General features: G+C 41.5%; 3 protein-coding genes across 8 annotated transcripts; 1 reads left to right on the forward strand and 2 right to left on the reverse strand.

Moving 5' to 3' along the window:
- Positions 1 to 746: 746 nt before the first annotated feature.
- LOC115752684 (U2 small nuclear ribonucleoprotein B'') lies at positions 747 to 6,087 on the reverse strand. Of its 2 annotated transcripts, none has more exons than XM_030690972.2 (9): positions 5,702 to 6,087; positions 5,176 to 5,355; positions 4,977 to 5,052; positions 4,019 to 4,148; positions 3,736 to 3,853; positions 2,634 to 2,725; positions 2,467 to 2,536; positions 2,293 to 2,375; positions 747 to 1,767 (listed from the first exon to the last, which is right to left on the reverse strand). In XM_030690972.2, the coding sequence occupies exons 1-9, from the start codon at positions 5,843 to 5,845 to the stop codon at positions 1,671 to 1,673; spliced, it is 990 nt and encodes a 329-aa protein (XP_030546832.2). In that variant the 5' UTR covers positions 5,846 to 6,087; the 3' UTR covers positions 747 to 1,670. The 2 variants fall into 2 exon arrangements, with proteins under 2 accessions (XP_030546832.2, XP_030546833.2); XM_030690973.2 differs by having other exon boundaries at positions 747 to 1,763; positions 2,289 to 2,375; positions 5,702 to 6,085.
- Positions 6,088 to 7,160: 1,073 nt separating this feature from the next.
- On the reverse strand, positions 7,161 to 12,293 carry LOC115752682 (D-3-phosphoglycerate dehydrogenase 1, chloroplastic-like). 2 transcript variants are annotated; one of them, XM_048273652.1, is made up of 6 exons: positions 12,277 to 12,293; positions 11,531 to 12,236; positions 8,822 to 9,198; positions 8,386 to 8,496; positions 8,200 to 8,295; positions 7,161 to 8,119 (listed from the first exon to the last, which is right to left on the reverse strand). In XM_048273652.1, the coding sequence occupies exons 2-6, from the start codon at positions 12,198 to 12,200 to the stop codon at positions 7,448 to 7,450; spliced, it is 1,926 nt and encodes a 641-aa protein (XP_048129609.1). In that variant the 5' UTR covers positions 12,201 to 12,236; positions 12,277 to 12,293; the 3' UTR covers positions 7,161 to 7,447. The 2 variants fall into 2 exon arrangements, with proteins under 2 accessions (XP_048129609.1, XP_030546831.2); XM_030690971.2 differs by lacking the exon at positions 12,277 to 12,293 and having other exon boundaries at positions 11,531 to 12,268.
- Positions 12,294 to 21,595: 9,302 nt separating this feature from the next.
- LOC115752714 (nucleolar GTP-binding protein 1-like) lies at positions 21,596 to 25,044 on the forward strand. Of its 4 annotated transcripts, none has more exons than XM_048274483.1 (3): positions 21,596 to 21,832; positions 22,303 to 24,328; positions 24,656 to 25,044. In XM_048274483.1, the coding sequence occupies exon 2, from the start codon at positions 22,315 to 22,317 to the stop codon at positions 24,319 to 24,321; it is 2,007 nt and encodes a 668-aa protein (XP_048130440.1). In that variant the 5' UTR covers positions 21,596 to 21,832; positions 22,303 to 22,314; the 3' UTR covers positions 24,322 to 24,328; positions 24,656 to 25,044. The 4 variants fall into 4 exon arrangements, with proteins under 4 accessions (XP_048130440.1, XP_030546881.1, XP_030546882.1 ...); XM_030691021.2 differs by having other exon boundaries at positions 21,597 to 21,832; positions 22,300 to 24,328; positions 24,750 to 25,044; XM_030691022.2 differs by having other exon boundaries at positions 21,597 to 21,832; positions 24,750 to 25,044.
- Positions 25,045 to 25,284: the final 240 nt, after the last annotated feature.

The following is a 25,284-nucleotide window of genomic DNA, read 5'->3' on the forward strand; positions in this document are numbered from 1 at the left end:
TAGCATGAGATTGACAAAGGTTGTGCACTAGCCTGAGGGTTTAGATTTGATAATGGTTGTCGCTGTGATGGTGCCTTTTGCCTCCGAAGCTCTTGAAACTCATTTGTTTAACACCCTCAACGATTTTGCACCAATTTGTTCCAGACTACATAACAGTGGACACTTTCTTAGCACTTGTTGATCTAATCTCGGGCTCCATCTAAAGTTTGAATTGCCAAACTTCAAAATACCAATTGACTTTACCGATAAGAATAAGGTCTGGCATCACCTAGGCTTGCACATGAAAAGTGCAAATAGCCGAAATTCGCAGAAAATGAAGCCATCCAACTCCCTCGTTAGGTGTTTCGTACTGACACCTCCGGGCTTATGCGCAACAGGCATTCATAGAAGCAAATTCTGTACCTAATCCAACTTTTCTGGCACGATGCACATGCAAAAATGATGCTGATCTCAAAGGGCAAGATACTGAAGCTCAAAATGATGATCCAATTACAAGTTCTGTAGCAAACGCGACCATACAGTTCCAAAGCTGCGTTATTTCATCCAGTATCCTGCCTCAATGCCGAAACCTAAGCAACTTTTTGTTCTTCAGACATGAGTATTGCTTACCGTCCCATTACTGCAATGATCTCTTTAACTAAGAAACCATAATAACTATTCCACTGCTATGGGAATGCTGCCACGTTTGTATCAGCCATATCCCAAACTATAGAATTTGCAACAGAAAAATTAAACAAATTGGAGGATTGAGCGAGCGCATCATGTCAGGAACTGACTTTGAAATTTCAAGTTCATACATCAGAAAGCTCTTATCACTACGGTCATCCTAAAATGAATCTGCTGGAGATATGCCTCAAAAGAGCTTTCAGCTCTGTTCTAAATTCAAGATAAGATCTGCCCTGTGGATCTGTCAAACTTATGGAGGGACGTTAATCTAAGAGCACTCCTTCCTAAAAGCAAAATCACCTGTTAGAAAAAGCAGCTGCACCGCTTGGACCTCCTCAGAAGTACGGCGCTTTCTCATTTGTTAATTACCAAGCCTGTACCAAAGTCACAGCAACTTGTAATCTCGATTCTCTGAATAATTCTGCTAAAACAGTGTAATGACTTTCCTTGCTTGGGACACAAGGATATTCAATTTGCAATATGTCTATGACCAATGTTGTTATCATGGCAAGAGTAATGCTATGAGACAGTTGAAGATGATAGAGGGTATTTTTCCAATGTCTGAATGTCGTTATCTCCTTGTGTCCATGATATGTTTAGGCTTTCAATAGCCCACTAAATCTGCATGACATGTCATCTACCGATGGACTTTGTGATTGTTTATGTCAATGAACTGAATGGCAATTGAGGTGCTAAAGCAAATAAACCAAATATAGTGCAGACTGATGCACCAGACAAACGTACAGATAAATATGTCAACCTCTATAAACTAATCCAGGCAAAAGTATGTCCCGCTTAACAAATGCATGACTTCAGTAAATATAACATGGCCAGATGACATGTTAATGATACAACTATCTAGGGGGTCTCATCCATATGTAGAGAGAGATGCCAATGTTCATGACTTGATGGTGAATGGATGCATGGAACAGCTGCAAGATGCATCCTAGGATGAGGTAGTTCGATTCTGTTGAGCATGAGAAACAGAGTACGTCCCCTTCAAGCTACTGATAAGTCATCGTCTGTGGAGCTCCATTGGCACCTGGAGCTGCAACAAGCTGGCCGGCATCCTTTCTTTTCCCAAATGGGTTCTTTGAGTATGTAATCATGCGTCAAAGAAATGACAAGAGAAGTCGCACAAAGCCACGATGATGTAAAGAATAAGTATAAAACATGTCATTGTGTGTTCACCATACGTAATCAGTAAAAGAGCACATGTAAATGGACGTTCAAAAATCACGATCTCAGTAACTGCTAAATTCAAAGCCAGACAGAAAATCAAGATCTCATTTAAGGTATACTGATGGATAAACCTGCCAACTGCTTAAAACAGCCGAATTAACAATGACAGTAAACAGCCACAAGAACACAACTCCTCCAACCTAGAGTGTCGACTTAAAGGCTTAATATAATTGTCAAATCCATATGCTGCAACCTTCGGAGATAACACCCAATTCTAAAGACAGTTCCAAGCAGATAGTTCTTCTGCATCAGTGTCTTTCTAGAGATCCTCAGAATAAATTGAGCTGACAAAGTGCTATTAGTGCTACGAAGGTGAAAAAGAGAGAGAGGATGGCAAGAATAAACAACCCATTCACAATAGTTAATCAAATGGCAAAAGGATATTGAATTCGCATGCCGACAGAACCAGAGCTGGAGATAACAGCACCCTGCAAACTGTGATGTACATTTGTGGCGCTATTGACATCCTGTCCAAAGAAATGAATGAATTTGATACATGAGACATGCTACACAATGTTCTTAGCATCAAATGAAGTGAAACTAGCACGGTATTCTTACTTCAAACTCAATGAAGCAAACCGTATGTCTTTCCTGCCTAAGGATTTTCATCTGCTTAAAACCAGGTTGCCTGTGTAACCAGATTCCAAAGAGGTGAAAAATGAAGTCCCTCCAGCAGCCATGTCCTAAATAGGCAAGGGGAAGCATGAAAAGGTAAAATTTCTTACACAGAGAAAAGACCCCTGAGTTCTTCCTCGTTAACGTTCTCCCCGAGATTCCCAATAAACAAGGTATTGCATGGAGGATTGTCTTTCATGTTCTGCAAAACCATCATAAGGAATATGTACGCTTTCCAACAATTTACCAAACATGAAAAGCCACACTTTAGATTGGTTGTCAAAAAAAAAAAAAAAAACACACACACACACTCACACACAAACAAAATGCTCGAGTACAAAATACTGAGATACGTATATTTTTGACCTGCTAGTATTTTTTCTTTTCCAACATTTTGTTTCTAGCATAAAGACTAAGATAATTAATCATCAGAAATACAGAAATGTCCCTGCCCAAATCTATTATTGACAGACTAGACTCAGAAAAAGAGAGAATGATAAACATACAAACAAGACTCATTAGTCGAAGAAAAGGATGAGAACCATTCACCAGAATAATTAGTACTTTCCCAAGCTTCACAGGTAAAGCGAGTAAGAATTGCTAATGACCCAAATGGCAGGGCGACATAAGCAAGGAATTATTTGTACATGAAGGCCCTTATAATGATTTTAAAGGGTCAACGAGCACACCTCTAGCTCAACATCCTTACAAAAGATTGATGAGAGTAGAGAATCAAAAAGGTGTTGGCAAAGTTTGCAAAAAGAAGATCCTCATATCATGTCAACACGACGGTCTGTGTACAAAACTAATGCCTGCTCTACATTTATGATCAAGAAATAATATCTGGCACATGAAGCATTAGCAAGATACCTGTTAAACAAGGAAAAGTATCCAGCAAGTTGACATCATTTGAAGCGTCATTAACTTATACAGGTGGAGTGCAAGTAATTCAATAACAACATACAAAAGCAACTATTCCATTTCATGATCGGATCACCTTCAACAGTACAGGAAAGAGGAAAGCACTTGAACTTTGCAATTCATCAAAACCACTTCAATTATGTTGATAACAATATGATGCAAGCAAACTTGATTAAATTCTCATTGAAGGCATAACTTGAGGAAAAAAATCAAGTTTGAAATCTAAATGAAAGATATGCCATGGCAATAAATAACAAATGTCACAACTGAAGTAGAGTAATTCAGCTCTACCTGTACAGGCACATAGTTGGTAGGTGCTGGAACAGGAGGAGGAGCAGGCATTGGCACCGCAGGCACAGGATAAGCTGCATATGAATCATAAGGTGGAGGAGGAGGGGGAGCCATATACCTAAGATACATAAACAGTATCTGGTAAGAACACTGCCGCATGAGGTGCCTCATTATAGACAGCAGCACAAGCCTCTTATAAACCATTCATTCAGTTCACTCTTATTCCGTCCACACAATTCCTTGCCATTATAAAACATAAACACTGGGAAAAAGTATTTCTTACCCATGTGGTCCCCAAACAGGTGCTGGAGGGGGATGAAATGGAGAAGGGCTGGCATAGCCAGCATGACCATAGTCACCACCAGTTCGCATGCGTTTACTTTGATCATAAACTCCAGAATCTGCCACAATTCCTGCATATAAATGGATATCAGAATCCAGAATTTCAGTTGCAGATGTGGATCACATAATACTAATTAGCAGCGAGGGGAATTAATTAAGGTATACTATTTAGACTGCCAAATGTCTGAACCTTCTAATTTTTTTCCATTCATTTAACCTTAAATAGGCTTACCTACAGCCTACCCATCAACTACCATAAATTTGGTGTTTTAAGTAGAAAACAAGCTTGTTCACATAGATGGTCATGGTGTTGACAGTGAAAAAAAAATACAAATAGAATCAATTAATCAATTCTTTTTGGCAACCAATGACCGAGGTTTTTCGATGTTTGGCTTGGATTAATTTCTGTCTAGAGTAAAACGGACAGGTTGGAAAGGACCAGAGAACAACGAAGAGTTAATAATTAGTAAATGGCCCTCCCTTGGATGTTTCATACACTTCAGCTCCATCGAAAGAATAATACAATCTACTAAAGCAACAAAGGTGTTATCAGTACAAAGAAATTGTCTCCCACAGAACCCAAACATAACAGCATAAATCTTTCCCTTCACGTTCAACTAATAAACGTCCCCTCTGACTAAGTGGTTGACGGAGTTATCTATTTACTTATACAATATCTGAGCATCACTCGCCCTCTATAGGTTTCGTTGTTCAAAAATTGGATCTCGCATTTAATGTTTGAGTGAGAAAGCTGGATATATAATAACGCCGCCAGAGAAATGGCCAAGTGAACATTAAATAAGGCAGTCTCGATTTTCTTTCCTCCATCTCGGACAGCAATCTGAGACAGCATTTATCGGACTGAGATAGCAATCATAATATGGCATACTGGAGCTCACCTCTCTTGACAAACAGATTCTTCTTGGCCATCTCAGTGTGTAAGACAGATTTTGTCTCCGCATCGAAAACCATATCCTAACCACCCCGTGGACAAAATCAGTCAATGCACAAGTGAGAAAAGAATGACAAATAACACACGCAAAGAGGAGGCACAGCAAATTATAATCAATCAGTGCAATGCATGATTCCACTTCCAACCTGCAGCGTGTCTTTAGCAGCAAGAGCGAGTTGACCTGTCGAGAACAGTGCAAAACCCATGGGCTTTTCACCTTTGAAGTTCACTTGCGACGCCTCGTAGCCAGGCAACCACCTGAGCAGATTCTGAAGTTCCCTCTCTTTGACATCATCCGGGAGGCCGGTTATGAAGATTGTCCGGACCTAAAGACATCGCATACACACACCCAATCACTTCACCGGCTCTTGTAGCAAAGGAGAAGCCGAGCTCGTTCATTAAAGGTCGTCACTACATTTTATTAAAAAAAAAAAAAAAAAAAGCCAATGCTCTACGACGACAAATTGAGCTTTCAGATTTCACTCAGATCACACCACAGCACATGATCATAACGCTTCATAGCTGCTACCGTCGAAAAACCAAAATAAGACAAAAAAGATCCGGACTTCAAATTAGGGTTAGGCAGTTTCCATTCTATCTCGAGCACCTCAATACACGCATGGCTAAAAGCTTAAGCACGCAGACGCGAAATCGCGAGAGAGAGAGAGAGACCTCGTCGTGAGAAGCGATGGGAGAGGGGTGGGCGTGAGGCGGGGGAGGAGGAGCGGCGGCGGCGGGCGCCGGAGCGGGAGGGGGAGCTGCGGCGGTGGCGGGGGCCCATTGCTGGTGATAGGGATGCATTCCAGCACCTGCCATATCCCTTATTCTCCAAAATTCCTCCGACTGGCCTGCAAGGATCTGAGTCCGCCCTTTCTGATTCCGATCGAACTCCCAAGAACACGAGAATTGCAGAACGAATCCGTGCCTACGCTATATCACCACCACCATCCCCGAGGTGCATTCAGCTTCACCATCACGTCCTTTTTGGTCGAAACCCTTTTTCCCATATTGCCCCTGCTAGCCGGACCGGTCCGGTCTGGGCCTGGACACAGAAGCCTTTTTCCCACCGTTACCCAAAAAAAAAAAAAAGAAAGAGAGAAACAAGAGAGAGATTGTCCAGTCCAGGGCATGTTTTGTTTGGACACATATACATAAGCAAAATAATTTTTTTCCTTAACTACAAATTATATGTAAATTAACATTCAATATTTGAGCGATGTGGAAATTTGTGGGGCTTCGACATTTTAAAAATAATTAAAATATGTAAGTAGTAATGATTGAATTATATAAAAATAAATAAAAATCAGTATAGACATGTGCTTTATCATCTCAATTCTTTACAAAGAAAATCCATCACCCAGCTCTACTTCCATCGGACCGTCGTATGTGTTCTCTTTGTCCTCCGGATTTTACACTTAATGATGTACTCTTTCTTTTGAAATCTTGAGTTGTCACGTAAATTCGAAAGTTATGTTTCTCCATACATGTGAAAATATATATATAAATATCATGAAACCTCCAAAGCGGGTCAATAAGTACTTGTGCGTAGTTTTCGTCCGCGCTCTCTCTTTCCCCTCTCTTCTAGGATCCTATGTGCTTCTCCTTCCCTAAAATTTCCCAGGTTCGTATTTCTTGCAGGGGAATATGGATGGACAATTTGGCAGCATTGGACCTGTTCTGTCTTGAACCCTTATAAATCCTAGACAAGCCCCCAATCCGGATTACAGCTTTTTCGTACTGCTTTCCTCTGCCGAGACGAAAAGTGGCCCCAATGAGAATTGTTCCTTTAGTCGTTACATATGATGATTTCTTCCATTACTGGACAATGAGATGATAGATCTGATCATGGATTTATCTCGGCTGTCAAAACAGATTGGCACCGAGAAACGTTTTTCGTTTTTCCTAACTCAGCAGGTTTTAAGCCTGAGGCAGATCCCCTTTCTCACCAAGGCTTAAATTTCAGTGCTTGCTCCTTGACTATTTCAAGATGATGGAATGCTAAGTAGCCTGACCTCCATTGCCAGCACCGGCACAAACAAGTGTCGGAACTTTCCAAGAGATCGGCATTGCTTCAGCTTTCCTGGAAGACTAGTTGTCACATGTGATCTTGACTTTGTAATGTATTCCCCATCCCAAAACAAGTACTTCATTGATTCATATCTGAGGAAGAAAGCCAAGAACATAAATACAGTTCTACAGGATATTATATGAGAAGGTTACAAACAAACGACCATGGCACACTCTCAATACCGTTAATGCTAAAAACTAGAAGGTGATGGATAAGACTAGATAGGGACACACGGTAAAACAACTGCCACCACCGCTTCTGCAATGATAGGGACAGAGCTTATCGCCTCTCCGGCCAGTAGCTTTATTCATCATAGAAATGGCAGCAACAACAGGAGAGCATGATTTGAATTATAGATTCAGGAAGACAAACTCTTCGATAGCCGGGACTTCTCCGATTTTGTTGAGGGTCTCCTTATTCGGTTCCTCGTCCACACCAATTGCCATAATAGCATGCTTCCTACGCACGGTCCGCCCCACGCTCATGAAGCTCACATTGACATTATGCTCGCCGAGTATGTTCCCTACGCAGCCGATCATGCCCGGCTGGTCAACTTGCCTGCACAGGATAAGGTTCCCTTCCAAGCTCACATCAACCCCAAACGAGCCCACACAAGTAAGCCGAGGAATCCCATCCTTCACTTTCCCCTCAATGCTGATCTCTCCATTCTCGATGACTGCACTGGCGAATTTAGATTCCACATTGGATATCTTAACTTGAATTGAGTCGACGGGAGACTCCGGGGAGGCATCCACCCTCACCCGCTCCTCAACTATACGGAGGCCCTTTTGCTTGGCCGTATAGTCTGCATTGACCAGATTGATGTACGAGGCCGAAATCGGCTCGATGATGCCCTTTGTGATCATTGCTCGAAGAAGTCTAGTGTCGAGATCATCCGTGTCACGAGCTGACGTATAGATGACCCTAACAGATTGAATTCCTCTCCCTCCTGCCACTAACTGCACGGCTAGCCGACCCAATTTCTCAGCTAGTACCACATAAGGAGCCAGTTCTGATAGAACCTGCGAAGAGGAGAGGTTAGCTGACGAACAATATGTTACTGGAAGTGGGGGATTTAGGTGTGAGTAGTAGAATATCTTACATCTGGGGGAACCATGGGAGCATTGACCGCAGTAGCAGCAAGTTCTCCATTCAATGCTCCAACAACGGCCTCCGCAATCTCGATAGCAACACCTTCCTGTTCATGTTAAGGTACTTGATTAGTTGAAGCAGCTATTTAGCCAGCGAAAATCTTCCGTGTTGTTTAACTTTTCAAGTGTAAAGTTACCTGTGCTTCCTTTGTGCTGGCTCCCAGATGAGGTGTGACAGTAACATTAGGATGTTGAACCAACTTGCTGTCTGTTGGTGGGGGTTCCTTTGTGAAGACGTCAAGTGCTGCCTGTTGGAAGAACAAGAAGAAGAAAAATCTTCACTGAGTCTGCAGAAACAACATTATAACAGAGAGATAGCCTTTCAATTGAGGAAACAAATCAACGATAGGATATGTCGTGCATCCTTTTCCTCACTTGTGCTAGCAAAAGAAATCACCTGACCACCAATTTGGATTGGGGCCTAAGACTTTAAAGAAAGAAGAAGCAAATCTCCTTGAGTTTTTGCACCCTCATATATGAAGAACAAAAGCAGATTGTCCTTCCACATAACCGGATCAAGACTATCGTAAGCAAGAGCAACTTGACTAAGAGGGAAAAGAAGAGCGCAAGCACCTGAGCAACTACTCCACTATCGAGTGCCCTGACTAGTGCATCCTCATCAATAACTCCTCCCCTGGCAACATTTATGATGCGAACTCCCTTCTTCATCTTCAAGAATGCATTGTCGTTGAAAATCTTATCAGTAGTAGGCGTGAGAGGCATGTGGAGAGAAAGGAAGTCTGCAGTAGCAATGGCTTGATCAAAAGACACCAATTCCACACCCATGGCTCGGGCTCTGTCAGCCGGCGCATACGGATCATGTGCTATGACAGTCATTCCTAGACCCTTTGAGCGTCTCGCAACTTCTGATCCCACTTTACCGAATCCCATGACAGCTAACGTCTTTCCAACTAGAGAGACACCAACATACTTGTTTCTCTCCCATTTTCCTTGAGAAGATCATGAAAAATAGATTAGCAACATGGAAGGAGCGATCGAGTTCATCCTGCACTATTAAGGGAATAGATCAAAAATCGAGGGAGGCAAGAATATCTGGGTCAAGGCATTCGCATTGTCATGAGTCCAGAAAAAGCTAGCATTGTGAGTAATTCTAATAAATAATAGATACTTAAGTATCTAAGTTCTTCGCAAGGAGCCCGCCAACATCTGATAGCTGCTTTCTCCATCTTTATAAGTCCAGCCAGATATGAACAATGGTGCAGGTCAATAATTGATGAATCAACATCCAACCACCGAAAAAGTGAAACCTTGGTTCTGTTGTATCTTGTTTATGCTAAAAGAAACAGAAACATTTTACAACTTGAGGCTCTAACTCTTGGAAACAGTGTGGGAAGAATCATTCGTCCATGGTACAGTTAACGAGGATTGAAGGCAGCGAAAGTCTAAATTAAGAAACTGTCTCATTTAGCTCCTAAAGAAAACTAACGTTGATTGCTTAACTTATGAAAAATAGAATTCAGCCTAAATTACTAATATTTAAACACAAATCAATAACTGAGAAGGATCGAGCTAATGAACCGATTCTTATAAAAAAAGACGAGTGACAATTCTAACTTTACAAGAACTTCCGTAAACCCGCTCGACTTCACAATAAATTAGATTTCTCCTCCTTGAAGTTGTCTTTCCTGACGCTATGACAAAACTTCATTCTACTTTAAAGGTGTCCCCTGCCAAACGGAGCAACTGAGTTTTCCCTTGCTGCTCCATATTCGTGATATTTCCCATTTCAGTACCTACCCTCTTCTTTCAAAAGGTAAGAAGTCTGTCAACCTAAGCATGGTCCAGCGCAGCGGGGTAAAGGTGGGGCTTTTATGTTGCGCACCGTAATGTACACATGACCCTGCTAGAACTCACAAGCAAACCTAACCAAAGAAAAATGACAATCTTCCAACTTTGAAAACAAAAGATTGGTAGAAATTAGATTATGTTGTCACTTCCCTAGATTCAACGATCAGCAGTCCTAGAAATCTCCCGCTTGGTTGATAACACAAGTTTACACTAGAATAGCCATTAAATTCTGAATGCACCACAGCTTGATCTCCTAAGTCTAGGCTAGGGACAGCATCTGCAATAATTTTTAGTCTGTACATCTTTCATTATTAATGGATTTTGGTCTGTACATCTTTCATTATTAATGGATCTATGATGCATTGCATATAGGGTGCGCATTAGTTTATCAATTATGCACAGTTTAGGCACGTGGGGCATGTGGAGGCCCCTAAAGATGGGACGTTGCAGAAAAGCATTTACTATTATTTTTTATCATTTACAGAGCAAGTCGCCTCCAATGGACAGTATTCATCAAAGCAGCAGATCTAGCATACAAATATCAAATTCAAAGCAGCAACTACCGCCACCAACCCCCATGAAAGAAAATGTTTTTCTTGTTCTATTTCTTTTTTCTTTTTCTTTTTTTTGGTGGGGGATGATTGAAAGAGGACGAATCATAGACGAGTTCGCCCACTACGATGGTCATAATGGAGATTCGATGCCGCGAAAGGTGTGCAAAGTGTCTGATTGAACGGACGACTGGTTAAAAAAGGTTTCGAGAGATTAATGATGTTTTCAGGCATTATTTCCCCCATTTTTATCAGTAAGATTAAGAAAGAAGAAACTAATTTTGCTAATATGGAGCGATTATGAATTACTTACGCTTGAATTGGCTCGACTTAGTATTGTTTACCAACTTTAAAAATAGATCGTTCACCTAACTTAAATCATTAAAATCTTCGAATCTAGGCGAAATATCCCGAACTTCTCTTATGGAAATATCGGGAGTTCTCCGTCTGAAATTCTTTGACATGGACACTCAATTCTACGGGCCATTGCTAAGAGAATTCCAAAATCAAGCCGGAACTAACCTAAGTTAAGAATTTCCATCCTGTGTAGAGATAGATTCGTGCACGACAGTTTAGAATCAAATCGCTCCAGACAAAAGAGCACATTTTTGCAGCTTCGTAGCATGTAAAAAAAAAACCATTATAGTAATATCAACAGTATGGATGTTTTCAATGAGGTCGTGGACTTGATTTTCCTCCTATTTGCTTGGGATTAGCCAAAACTCTCATAAAATCTAACAATTTTAAATTAGTTGTCTAAAGTGTCGGTATCTCTGAATTTCTAAAGATTTGGCATGCAAAATGCTAAAAAATATGAAGTTTCGAAATTCTGAAAAGGTTTGACCAAAAAAAAAATTCTGAAAAGGAAAAATGAGGTAATGACGACCAATCGCGAGAGGCTTTTTGCCTTTCCGGCGCGTACCCGCTTTAATGGAGGCATCCGCCTGAGCCACATTGCGAGCCATGGCCGCGAGGAGGGCGATGCCGTGCTCGGCGGCGGCGACTGTGTTCGCCGTGGGGGCGTTGACGACCAGGCAACCATACTCGGTGGCCGCCTGCAGGTCCACATTATCGATCCCCACCCCAGCCCGGCCGACCACCTTCAGGCGCCCCTTGGCCGTCTCGAACACCTGCCTCGTCACCTTCGTCCCGCTCCGCACGATCAGCGCGTCGACGGCCGAGATCTTCGCGCACAGCTCCTCGGGCGAGAGGTCGTACAGGCACTCCACGCGCCCGTAGCCGCGCAGGACCTCGAGCCCCGCCTCTCCGAGCTTCTCGGAGACCAGGATCGTCGGCCTGCCCGCCGAATCGGCCCCGGCGGGCTCGGCCCCCCTCGACTTGGACGGCGGCGCCTCCGCCGACTCGACCGATCTGAGAGTAGTGGCGACGATCGGAGAGCGTCGGGGGGCATGGCCGCAGCGAGAGCGAGAGCGAGAGCGGGAGAGCTTCAAGGAGATTGGCGAGGCGGCGGCGGCGGTGGTAGAGAGGAAGGAGAGGAGTTTCGATTTCGATCGATGCGAAGAAGAAGAAGGGAACGACGAAGAGATTGACGGTGGGAAGATGAATTTGGCGGAGGAAGAAGAAGCGGCCATTGCAGAGAGAGTGAGAGAGAGAGCTCTTCTCTGTTTCCCTTTCTTTTTATTTTTTTGGGTTTGACGATTTGGCTTCCCTTTTTTTTTTTTCTTTCTTTTTTGGCTCTCTTTGGTTTTGTTGTTAGTGTTTGCTTGAGATCTTTCGATTTGGTTGGGTATTTATAGGGGAGGCCAAAGAACATGGCAAGTTTTGGGGTTAAACTTGCTTGTTGCGGTTATGGATAAACGACCAAGAGAGGTTGTGCCTTAATTTAGAATAGATTTAACTTAAGTGCCCGGCTACGGCTATGGTAATTTCTGCTCTTCGTTCCTACCTTTTTTTTTTTTTTGGGGGCAACTGGAAAGAATAATTATTAGGGGGAAATTGCACGATCAATTCGAATTCTATAGTACCAAAATCGATCGAGTCGCAAACCTTTTTTATTAAACTAACGCGGTCCTAATCCTTCAGAAAGGTTACGATCGAGTTCCCTCGGACAAGTCTCGCCGAATTTACCCGAAATGTAACAATTTAGGTGTCATCGGCCGTTGTATTGGTAATCTTGAAAGCTTGACGTGGATGAAGCCATGCCATTTTTCTTCCGATCTTTTTGAAATTCTTTTGACTTTTTTTTCCCTTTTATTTCTTTTTTTCCTTCTTTTCGACGCGCAAGCTCCTTTTGATGTTCATCATCTCTAAGCTCGTGATTGCTCACCCGAAGCTCCTTTGGCGCTCGTCCATCGTTACCCACTACCGCTTGGATCTCCTGCGACCTCCATTGCCACGAACAACAACATCGAACTCCGTGGCTGCAGATGAGAGACAAAGAGACCCCGTAATCTCTCTAAACATCGCAACCATGGAGGCCGTCGATCTCACCCGACCTGAGATCTCGAGTTAGGTAAGGCGAGCAATCTACGTTGGAGAGAAGTGGCTAATATTCGACTTGCTAATCTTAAAATTTGATGAGCGCGTGGACATTGGGTTCTTTTCACTACCTCTTATAGATTTCTTCGTATTTATATTAGGTGATAAAATGGGAATAGTAGATTCTCGACCTTGGTTTTTTGTATTTGGCTCTAATCCTTTTCCATACCAACACATTATTTATATAGAGGTGCGATTTTTTCTTTTTTTTTTTTTTTTTTTGTGAAAGTTCACAAGAGTTGACTTCATGTTATGGGTGTGCAAAAAAATCAAGAACCGCCCAAACCAATCTAAACCAAACCGAATCGATCGGCTCACATGAGAGCTGGTTCAATTTTTGATTCAAAGTGTGGATTCTAGATGTGGAATCGCCCACCTAAACCGGACCCCCTTCTCTCTCTCGTACCCCGAAGAGCTCTCTCGATCCTCAGAGCCATCCGTATTTTCCCCGGCTAGTTTTTAACGGCCAAGTGCCTCCCACCGTGCCATAGCGTCGACAGTACTCCCGAATATTGGCGCCAAGGCCCTCATCCTCGTATGTGTCGACGTCGTCTTCTCTCTTACCTAGTGGTTCCTCATCTCCAAGTTCAGGTTGTTCCCCTGCAAGACCTCCACTCTCGTGAGCAACGGGAAGAATGGGTACACCGATCATCGTGACATCCCAAAATTTTGAAGTCTGTAAGAAAAATAAATTCGACGGATTTTAGCCACGAATTTCGATCTGATAAATAAAATAGGATTTTTGAAATTTAAGGAACAATGGTTGGACGTAATTGTAATCGATCCGAAAAGAAATTTGGATAATCCAAGAGTATCGGTCGGAGAAAATCATGCCCAGATAGTCTAACCATCGAACTAAAGTATCAAGACTATTCGCGCCCGAGCCTAGTCCTGGTCAAACTTTAGAAGTGAATTTACCATTTTGCCCTTAAAGGTAAATTTCATATTTTGCCCTTTTGCCTTAAAATGACCATTATACTCATTTGCAAAATTACCATCTTACCCTTGATGCTAAATCAAAGTACCCTCAACCATTTGTGCCAAATGACTAACTTACACTTACTTGTGAAATGATCAAAATGTCCTTCTTGCATTATTGAGAAAAGTCAAGAAACCATTATGGATGAAAACTTTAGAGGCATGACATTTATTGAGGGGATTCTATCTTGGATATAGCTTGTTCAAGAAGCTTAGGGGATATTATTTATCCCTCTCTCCTCTCTCATTTCTCTCTTCAATTTTCGGCCAAAACCTCCCCCATCCTGAGCTCTCTCTCTTTCTCGATTTTCTACGCACGCCCGAGAAAAAATCGCTCGTTTGAGCTCATTCGGAGGGCGAATTGAGCTCCGTTTTCTCCTACGCGACCATAAAATCGAGGGCTATTTGGCTATGAGGGCTGATTGTCCAGAAATTCGATGGAATTTCGTGGATTTGAGCTGGCCGGAGGCTGGTCGGTGGAGACTCGATTTGTTCGGCGTCGATTCAAGTTCCGCCGTTCGTCATTCGTTACCGCACCATCGCGGGTTGTTATCGCCAAGCCACGCGCCACCCCCGAGCTCAAGCTACCGACCTCCATGCCGAGCCGAGAGGCCGAGAGCCATCGAGGATCGCCGTTATTGTGCTCGAGTCGTTGCCGGGTGTTATTTGTGAGTTAACCTATAATCTCTGATTAGGTCGTTAATTACATTTAGGGATAGATTAGTTTATGTTAATGGTTGGTTAGTTTAGTTAATGATGATTGGGTTAAGTTAATTTACTACGGTTGGGTTAGTTGATCGCGGTCGGGTTAGTCAACCCTGATTAGTTAAAGTAACCATAGTTACTTTTAGTTAACTATAGTTACGTTTCTTTAATTGTAGTTACTTTATATTAGCCATAATTACTTTTTGTTAACTATGATTGGGTTTGTTAGCATTGGTCGATAAGCTATCGAGCTTTAGCAATAAACTATCGAGGTTTGGACGATAAGGTATCGAGGTTTTGACGATAAGCTATCGATTTATTATTTTACTAATATTATTGTGTAGTTTTAATATTCGTCTATGATCGTTCTATGCTTGAATTGTGATGTCGATATTGGGAATAGCCATAGAAATTAGCTCATGTAATAAATTGATTGGCAACTTTCAAGGATGATGATTGAATTGTGTGTAGGTGATCACGTGCAATTTATTTATTACATATTTAGCATGAAAGTTGTCATCAGTATTCTGGTTGTGAGCATTGATTTGTATATGGTTGAATGTCATGTTAAGTACTGTATATTATGTGAGCTAGGGCGAGATAAGTTGACATGTGATTAATGGTTAACTATTGAGTTGCGTCTGATCATGTGGTAGCTATAGCGTTGTGAGAATCGCATGCTATTGATCCGTTATTAACATTGACTTGTATGTTTAGGCCACCCCGAGCGAATTAGTGCCTTACTAGGACTTAGGCGTTCACTCAAGGAAATTTTATATCTCACATGTTGTTGTCAATTTTTTTTTAGGCCCTTAGGTGTGGAAAGCTGGAAGTAGACGTGGATCCATTTTTGAGTTAGCACGGAGTAGCATTAATCTTAATCTAAATCTAATATCTATATATTTTTTTATAGTTGTAGGAAGTGGCCATGAGGTAGAGCTTGTATATATGAATTTCCCAGGGTTAATGAGATAAATAAATAAAAGTGTTGTTTTGTTGATGTTGATTGATTTGACTGCCTGTTGTGCTATCCCTACTATCGTTTAAATGTTGTATAGGGAAGTAGCACGTTCCGCATGCGCTCAATTAAAAGATAATATTTTAAATGGGTCGGTGACGCGTGTTGGGACGTCACAACTTAATGATCGATAAGGGATGTTGACGTGTCCGATGGGTGCGGGGTGTGACTATTACCTCATCAACGAGGAGGACAACATTAACTACCGCAGCATCGTCCTCAAATGTGTAGAAATCCATAGCGCCATCTACGAAGGTGAATTCTCTTTTTCTCTCTCTTTTCCCCATTTTCCAAGTTCACTTGAATATGTTTTTGGCGTTTGTGAACATTTTTGTCACCTCAGGTCTTTGATTCAGTACGCTTTTGTGTGCGTGTGTGTATATATGTGTATGTGTGAAATATAAGACGCATATTCGATTCCCAGCTTTCGAGGACACGATCGATTTTCGATTCCCATTTTGTGGAACCTACTTTTAGTGGGCAGTTTCCGATTTTAGGGTGGGAATTACCCACCTTGAAATCGATTACCCCCACCTCATGCATGTGATTCTCTCCATTTTCTGTGTGACGTGTGTATGTATGTATGTTTTTTTTTTTCGGGGGACAGTTAACATGAAGGAAAGTTCCCCGAACTAGACGAAATCGCTTAGCCAAATCGAATCCTTCTAAATCGGATGAATACAAAAATTTCAACCTCATTCCATCTATTGGACAATCGACCTGGAGTTTGTCGAATTTCATCAGACATCGTTGGACATTGGATAAGGACGAAATCTGACAATACCCAATCAAAACTAGTGACAGCCATAATCAATTCGATCCAATAACAAAGCACAATTTTTATGCTTCCTCACTTAACAAGTAAGAATATAAATATCATCATCGCGTAGTTGCCAATTACGTTGGAGTCTATCATGCAATTCACGGGAGGAAACTTCGTACGCTCCGTCTCAATCTTATCAGCTAGGTTGCTAAATCAAACTACAATAACAGTGATTAAAATTTTATAAGGATAAGGCTTCGTTTATTTTATGAAAAATGAATGATTTGAAAAATATTTTCCTAAAAAAGATCGCTTATATCGCTTACTAAACAAAGAAACGACCTCGACAAAAAAAAAAAAACGAAGAAACAACAAGTGTTTCCATCGTCTATGAAAATATTCAGAAGTAAACTATCGCCAATAATAAAAGACTTGTTATTTCAAGCGATGTAAGCAATGATTTTTTGGAATATATTTTTCAAATCATTCATTTTTTACGATACTAACAACCTAAAATGAGCTCTATCTAGATCCCATATATTATTGCTAATTTCGTAATTAACGGACTATATAGGGTCATTTCAATTGCGATTTGATCAGCTGTACTTATGAAGACTTTTGCAAAATTATCAACAAGATCTCTACAAATATCCATACCTATGGTTGGAGCCGCCACCTACCAATTCTCATTCAGACGAAACCCGATTTGAAGCCTCTATAAGATGAATTAATCTAGAAACACGACCAAAACTTAGGTTATTGTGAAATTAAATTTGAATCCCAACCATAGTTAAAAAGGCTATCTAGTGCTTTGTTTGTTGAGATAATTACAAACCAAGTCTCGGTGCTTGTCGACTTGGTGTACTTAAGTCCTAAAATTTTCATTTCGTGCATTTAAGTCACAAAACTTACAATTTTTTGCTTAATCGAGGTGGGGTGTCAAAGTGCATCGAAGTTGCAAATTTTAGGATTTAAATGAACGAAATTAGAGTTTCAGAACCTAAGTACACCAATCTAACAAAATTTTTGGACTCAGACTTTATAGTTATCCCTTTGTTTATCTGAGCATTGGCGGGAATGATGTTGCTTTTCTTTTCTTTCGGATGATACGATACAACTTTGAGTAGGTGTTATGTGTCGATCAAGATTCGTGTATGAAATTTCATCCAAAAAAAAAGACTAGGCATATGTAATTACCGGATGAGAAAGTTCTCTTAGGTTCGGGGCAATGAGAAGGCAAAAACAGAGTAACTTCTCTCTTAATCAACGTTGTTTGATAAAAGCGGAAGCATCTATCAAATCGATCGATTTTTTTTTTTTCGGGATGGTCGTGAGATGTGCCATCCGAGAAATCGAAAGGAGAAACCGGGTACCCCGATTCTCGGTTCTACTCGAGAATCGAGCCTTTTCCAAGCAACTTCCCAAGTAGAGAGATGAAATTGACGACAGAGAGGATGAAATTAAACAAGGAGAAGCGAGCGAATCGATCAATATGATGCTACTAATTTATTACTGTTGTTTCTTAATGCGTTACATTATTCTTTTAAATCCACCGTGCAGGGCACTTCCTGAATCGTGATCACGATCACGACAAAAACACGAAAAAACACAATCATGATCACGACGCACTAACTCCTAATAAAATATTATTAAAAGAAGAAGAAGAAGTCTTGTGTCCTTTATTCACCGTGGCCCACATCAAAGTCAGTGGCACCTTTTCATCGTCCTGTTCTTTTCCAATAAAAATTTCCACGTGGGAATGACAGATAACTGGACCCCACTCCATTGTCATTGGCCGGTCCATTGACATCTTTGGACCGCGAAAGAGACGTTGTGCACTTCCTACGATATTTCTTCCGCGTTATTTATCATATTTACCTGCCCGGCTTTTAATCGCCCGCACACTTATCGTGATGAATTCAATTATTTGATTAAATAAAAAGTACTTTCCTTCTATTGATTTATTTTTAAATTATATCTTATCATAACCTATTATACAAGCCACGCTATATGTGCTATGTACCGTGTGCAAGTTACGATACCCTACTCCCTCACTCGCTCGTCCTCGTCCTCAACCCTCCTAAAAAGCTAGGGGGATTCATCTCTTTCTTATCGAGTGGGAAGAGTGGCTATTGGGCCAAATCCCTAATGGTTTCCTTCTATTGATTTGTGCGGACGGATTTGCTCCGATGCAATTCTTTCTTACGTAGAAACCGATTTGAGGTTAGGAATCGATTTCGGGTACGCGGGTAGAATGAAAGTCGCTTGCTTGGTCTACGATCATTCTTCGGTAATTTTGAGCATTCAAGGTCGATTTGTCGGACGGGGCCGCTGGAAACACGGCTCGATAGGCTCGTCGGATGTTGCGACTTGCTCTATATCGCAATTTTCCCTTTGGCTAGGTGTGATTTTCTTTTGGCAATCTCCCCTAGATTTCTTTGCATAATGTCGTCGGCATGGTCCCGATTCGGATGGCGGGGGAAAGATATTGAACGCCCTTCATCTCCGCCAACACGCTTAACGCTTTCTTCCCTCTATGCACTTAAGAATATGGGATCATACGGTTATGGGTAAGCATGGTTCCAAGGTAGAATTGGAAATCGGAGAATCGGACCGCCGGTTCCTAGTCCGATTTCGGGTTCTAATGGACTAGGATCCGGTTCCCAGTTTTACTTTTCTAGGAATCGGAACACGAAAACCCTAAAAGGATAAAACTTAACTAAAGTTACAAAACATGAAAACACATGGCTGTACAAAACTACTAGGGTATAAAATTTACCCAATAAGCATATGCTTTCAAAGTTAAGGATGTAATTCATGAAGAAGTCCTATGCTTTCTTTTTGTAAATGAATCGAGCGGTGGAGTTGGGAATGCTCATCATCCCCGTTCTTTTAATAATATTCTTTTTTGTCAAGTCAACTACATAACACGCACATGATTTTTTTTTCTGCCAAGATTATCAATTTATTTAGCATTACAAGCGAATCTTCGGACGAATCGTAGTCTTGCTCATCTTGTCAATAATTCTCAAATAAAGAGAAATCTCAGATAGTGGCCTCTTTGGATTATTACAATTTGTTTGTCAATTCAAAATTCTTACTTCTAGCTCTCTTTTGTAAAGCATGAGCTTCTCTAATTCAATTCTCATGGTCAGGAAACAAATCCTTCCTCGCGGCTCCATTTGACTCTATATGAACGTCTTCTTTTTTTATGCAAAGGGAGTTGTATTGGCGGGTTCTCAAGTATCCTGGAACCGGACCTTGAACCTGTGACGGGGTAGGTTTCGGGTTCCAAAGTATATAGGTTAGGTTATAGGTTCCAAAAAATGAGGAACTTGTATTAGCGGGTAGGTTACGGGTTTCGGGTGGAACTTATCCGAACCCTAGAGCTGCTCACCCTTACCTACGGTTGTATCCCACCTTACTCGCCAACTCCTATTAACCATGTTTACTTGGTGTTATTCGAAATCGACAAATTTAGCGAAGGTGGGAAAATGGAAGAGCTATACCTATCCCTATAAGATTAAATCTACCTAATTTTCATCATAGGGACATAGTTGTCCTCTATCATTCAGATGCAATTTAAAGTGAGGTTTCAAATTTATTTACTTTGCTTCTTTCTTTTATCTATTCCATTTCAACGTAAGATCTAGTTACCATAATCAATAATATCGGGGGTGTCAACGGGCCGAGACCCCTTGGCCCGGCCCGAGCCGACCCGAAACCGAATAGTGCCAAACTCGACCCGATTCGAACCCTCTTCGGGCCGGGTCGGGGTCGGGTCGGTTTCTTTCTTTTTTTCTTTTTTTTCTTTATTTTTTTGAATCAAAATCACTTGACATGTCCGTCGAATAAAAGAATATAAAAAATAAAAATGAAAATAAGATAAATTAAAAAGAAAACGTGGGTGAAAAGAAAAAGTCGGAACCCGGCCGACCCGACCCTAATAGTACCAAGCCGGCCTGAAAGGCTCGAAAATTAGGGTGAATTCTTGGGTCGGGCTAGGTCAGGTCGGGCCGGATAGGGCCGGTGCAGGCTTTTTTGACACCCCTAAATGATATCACGTGTTTTGTTATTGTTTATAGGCGATGCCCCATTTATTAAAGGCAATATGATTTCTTTTTGTTATTATAATTTTACTTCCTTTGAAATTAGTTTTGTCGGTACTAGAAATTTCCATGAACATAATTCTTTTCTACGTCGTCGAATAAATTCATGAATTATTAGTCAAGCAAAATATTGAAAATTTTAATATATATGTTTTTTTAACACAATTACTTTCTTATAAACTTTCATTTTTGTTATGCATCCCGCTATCAAACCATTTTTTAACAGTTGTCTTTATATGCATATATGGGATGATAGGATGAAATTAAAATTTTTTTTTTTTACAGATTTTCCAAAATAAAATCATGAGTTACATTGTCCTATGCAAAACTCTAAAAGATATAATTTAATTAAAACAAAACATTGCATAAAAGCAAGAATATTTGTATGCCAACGAAATCTCATCAATTTGGATTAACAAAAACACGTTAACATCTTTCCACTCGACAATAAATCCATGTGATCCGAGTGAGGGTCACCAACCGACCCCCGCCGACCACTTCTCCACCATCGCCGGCCCTTCTAGGTGGTGGTGGGGCGACGACAAGCCCTCGTCGTGGTTCTGATTGGGTTTTTTTTTTTTTTAATCTAGAATTTAAATAAATATTTTGGACCAAGATGACGTCGTTTTAGCCATGTAGGAGAGAGAAAATATTAAAAAGAGCTACGTCGGCATTTTCCGTTAGTGAAATTAGACAGAATTAACGAAATGATTCAATTGTATCAATTTGACAAGTTTTAGGATTCGATTGCACTCTTTGTAAGTTTTAGGACTTAATTACACTTTTGTAGTAATTTTTAGGGTTTCCAGTGAACATTTCCCTATATATGTATATTATACAGGAGGAAATAGCGCCGCCCTTGGGAAAAAGGAACGTCGGAAATCCCTCCGAATGAGCCGGGTTAGGCAGAGAGGCCCAACTTCGTATCAGCCCACGGACCCTCTCAACCTGAGCAGACAAATCTCCAAACCCTAACAAAAACCCCTTCGATCGCCCCTGCTCGGGCACCGTCTCTCTCATTTCACTCCTCACGCTGTTCCTGCTGTCAAGCGGCATAAGGCATCACCGGCGGTGGCCGACGACGAAGCAATCTTCTGGTGCCCGAAGGGCGGCGTCAGAACCCGAAGTGCAATCCGGCGGTATTTCGTCTAGGTGAGCTGAACTCGTCTGCGTCGCTCCTTTGTCTCGCGTCCGTTAGGGATTATTCCGAACTAGCTGAGGGCTGCCGGACTTTGTATTAACAGCGTCGTTTAATTGCTTCGTGTTTATCACCTTGTCATCTGAGAGAGGAGGTTGTGTTTGAGAGGTTTTTCAGAAACGAGATTTCAGTCTGCTCTTTGTACTGTGCATGATTGCCAACCTAGGTGTCGTGTTTGATGTTGACTGAGTTGGATGGGCTTCGCATCTATCCTTATTTTTGGTTATTCTATATAGTGGAAGATATTCAGCAGGGAAAACGATGATCTGCTGGTACTCGGGATGCCATGTAGTAGCTCGAGCTGTGTTTTTTTTGGGTTTTAGAGGATCCAAGTTGGGTTGGTCAGTGGGAGTCGGTTTCAAATTTCTCATCTATGACATGCCCACATGACATATCTGATTCAGTCGTTTTTATTTTGCTGCAGAAGTTATAAAAGATGGTTCAATACAATTTCAAGAAGATTACGGTGGTGCCTAAGGCGAATGATTTCGTCGATATTATCCTTTCTCGCACCCAGCGGCAAACACCTACTGTTGTCCACAAGGGATATGCTATATCACGGCTCCGTCAGTTTTACATGCGAAAGGTGAAGTACACTCAACAGAATTTTCACGACAAGCTCTCGACCATCATCGATGAGTTCCCTCGGCTGGATGACATACATCCTTTCTACGGCGATCTTCTTCACGTGCTATACAACAAGGATCATTACAAGCTCGCTTTGGGGGCCGTCAATACGGCAAGGAATCAAATTGGAAAGGTTGCAAAAGACTATGTTAAGCTATTGAAGTATGGAGACTCACTCTATCGCTGCAAGTCTCTGAAGGTTGCTGCTCTTGGACGAATGTGTACCTTGATTAAGAAGCTTAGTGGCAGTTTGGCTTACTTGGAACAGATTAGGCAACACATGGCCAGGCTGCCTTCAATTGACCCGAATACTCGGACTATCTTGATTTGTGGGTACCCTAACGTGGGCAAGAGTTCTTTCATAAACAAAATCACAAGGGCTGATGTTGATGTGCAGCCATATGCTTTCACGACAAAATCACTCTTTGTCGGTCATACCGACTATAAATATCTCAGATATCAAGTCATTGATACTCCTGGGATTCTGGATCGTCCCTTTGAAGACCGTAACATAATTGAGATGTGCAGCATAACTGCTTTGGCCCACCTACGTTCTGCTGTCTTATTTTTCTTGGACATATCAGGGTCTTGTGGTTACAGCATTGCTCAGCAAGCAGCTCTTTTTCATAGCATCAAATCTTTGTTTATGAACAAGCCCTTGATGATAGTCTGCAACAAGACTGATCTGCAACCACTGGAGGGTCTCTCAGAAGAGGACATGAAGTTGGTTATGGAGATGAAAGCTGAAGCTATGAAAACGGTGATAGGTCAAGGAGGTGAGGCCACAAATGATGAGGGAGTGTTGCTCACTATGAGCACTTTGACAGAGGACGGAGTGATTGCTGTAAAGAATGCGGCTTGCGAGAGGTTATTGAATCAGAGAGTGGAAATAAAGATGAAATCAAAGAAGATAAATGACTGTTTGAACAGGTTTCATGTTGCAATACCAAAGCCACGTGACCAAAAAGAAAGACCACCATGCATACCTCAGGCAGTATTGGAGGCTAGAGCTCAGCAAGCAGCAGAAAATGAGAAGAGGAAAACTGAAAAGGATTTGGAGGATGAGAACGGAGGTGCAGGTGTATACTCTGCTAGTTTGAAGAAGAACTACATCTTAGCTAATGAAGAGTGGAAAGAAGACATACTGCCAGAGATTCTCGATGGGCATAATGTGGCTGACTTTATAGATCCTGATATTCTAATGAGACTAGAAGAGCTGGAAAGAGAGGAAGGAATGCGTGAGGCTACGGATGATGACAATTTCGAGATGGATGGGGAAGACTTGACACCAGAAGAGCAGGAAGCATTGGCTGAGATCAGAAAGAAGAAAAGCATGCTCATACAGCAGCACAGGGTCAAGAAAAGTACAGCTGAGAGTAGGCCAACTGTACCAAGAAAGTTTGACAAAAGACGTGAATTCACGTCCAAAAGGATGGGCAGGCAGCTATCATCTTTGGGACTGGACCCCAGCTTGGCAATTGAGCGGGCCCGCAGTAGATCAAGGGGCCGGAAGAGGGAGAGGTCACCTGAGAGGGGTGATGCTATGGATGTGGATATGGATCAGTCCAATAAGAAGTTGCGAACAAGGTCTACATCCCGGTCTAGGTCAGTGTCCAGAGCGCCTGCTGAATTTGTTCCTGGAGCGGGTTTCAAGGACTCCGATCAAAAGGCTAAAGCTATAAAACTTGCAAAGAAATCTGTCAAAAAGAGAAACAAGAATGCTCGTCGTGGAGAGGCAGACAGGGTTATTCCTACGCTCAAACCAAAACACTTATTCTCTGGCAAGCGCTCAATTGGGAAAAACCAAAGGCGATAAATCTCAGGTACATTCTGTTAATTTGCAACTTTTTCGGAGTTTAGGTCTCATGTAGAATTAAGCTTTTTGAACGCATTTTGGAGGATTATTACTCTATTTATGGATGTCATTACCATTGTTTTCATGTAATAAAGAAGTAGATGTTCAATTTTTCTTTTTAGAGATGCTAAATTTACGAAGTCTTGTTTACTAAGTAATGCTTCAATCTTGGATCCGATGATTAAATAAGCAAATTGACTTCTTGTGGTATTTTAGATGCAATGGAATTTTTCAAAGTTGTTCAGTAAACAAGAATGGTACCATGACTCGGTATATCTAGCTTTCCTTTTTGTAGGTTGGTGGCTAACGTTCCTTGGCACTTAACTTTGTTCCTCAAAGTTTGCAATGTGGATGTGGATGCTGACCAATATGAAATATTTGGCTCACAGGGAGGTTCTCATTTTCATCTCCCGCAAATGTTTGCTCAGCATCTGTTGTCAGTTGCTTTATTGTACCGACCGGCATGTCAGGTTTCTGCATCATGAGTTGCAGATCGATGTCTTCAACGTGGTTCAAAAGGTCCTTGGCAGGAATGGATGTTTATGCTGTTGCTTTTATACAGTTCCATAGGTTGTCTTGATTCCAGTTTTGTTTTCTTTGTTTGCCCAAGAGTTCTGAACCTTGTGATACAATATTATGTTCCCTTGCTTTGTTTTATGAGGAAATGGAGGATGCTTTTGAGCACTCTGTGCGTGATAGATGTGCTACAGAGTACAAATGGCGCAATTTTGCTGTATCGAAAAAATGCAGGTTCATCTCTAACCCTGGCTACCATTGTTACCGAGTCAACTCTGTATGTTCAGCAGTAGCATGATCTCCCATTGTCCCTAAAGCGTGAATTTGATGATGTTTGCAAGGATTATTTGAGAATGTAACGCTTTTCATTGATTTCAAAAGAATCACGAAGCTTCCAACTTCTTGTGG

Source organism: Rhodamnia argentea, chromosome 2 (genome assembly GCF_020921035.1).
Source record: "Rhodamnia argentea isolate NSW1041297 chromosome 2, ASM2092103v1, whole genome shotgun sequence".
In the NCBI taxonomy this organism is placed as follows: domain Eukaryota; kingdom Viridiplantae; phylum Streptophyta; class Magnoliopsida; order Myrtales; family Myrtaceae; genus Rhodamnia; species Rhodamnia argentea.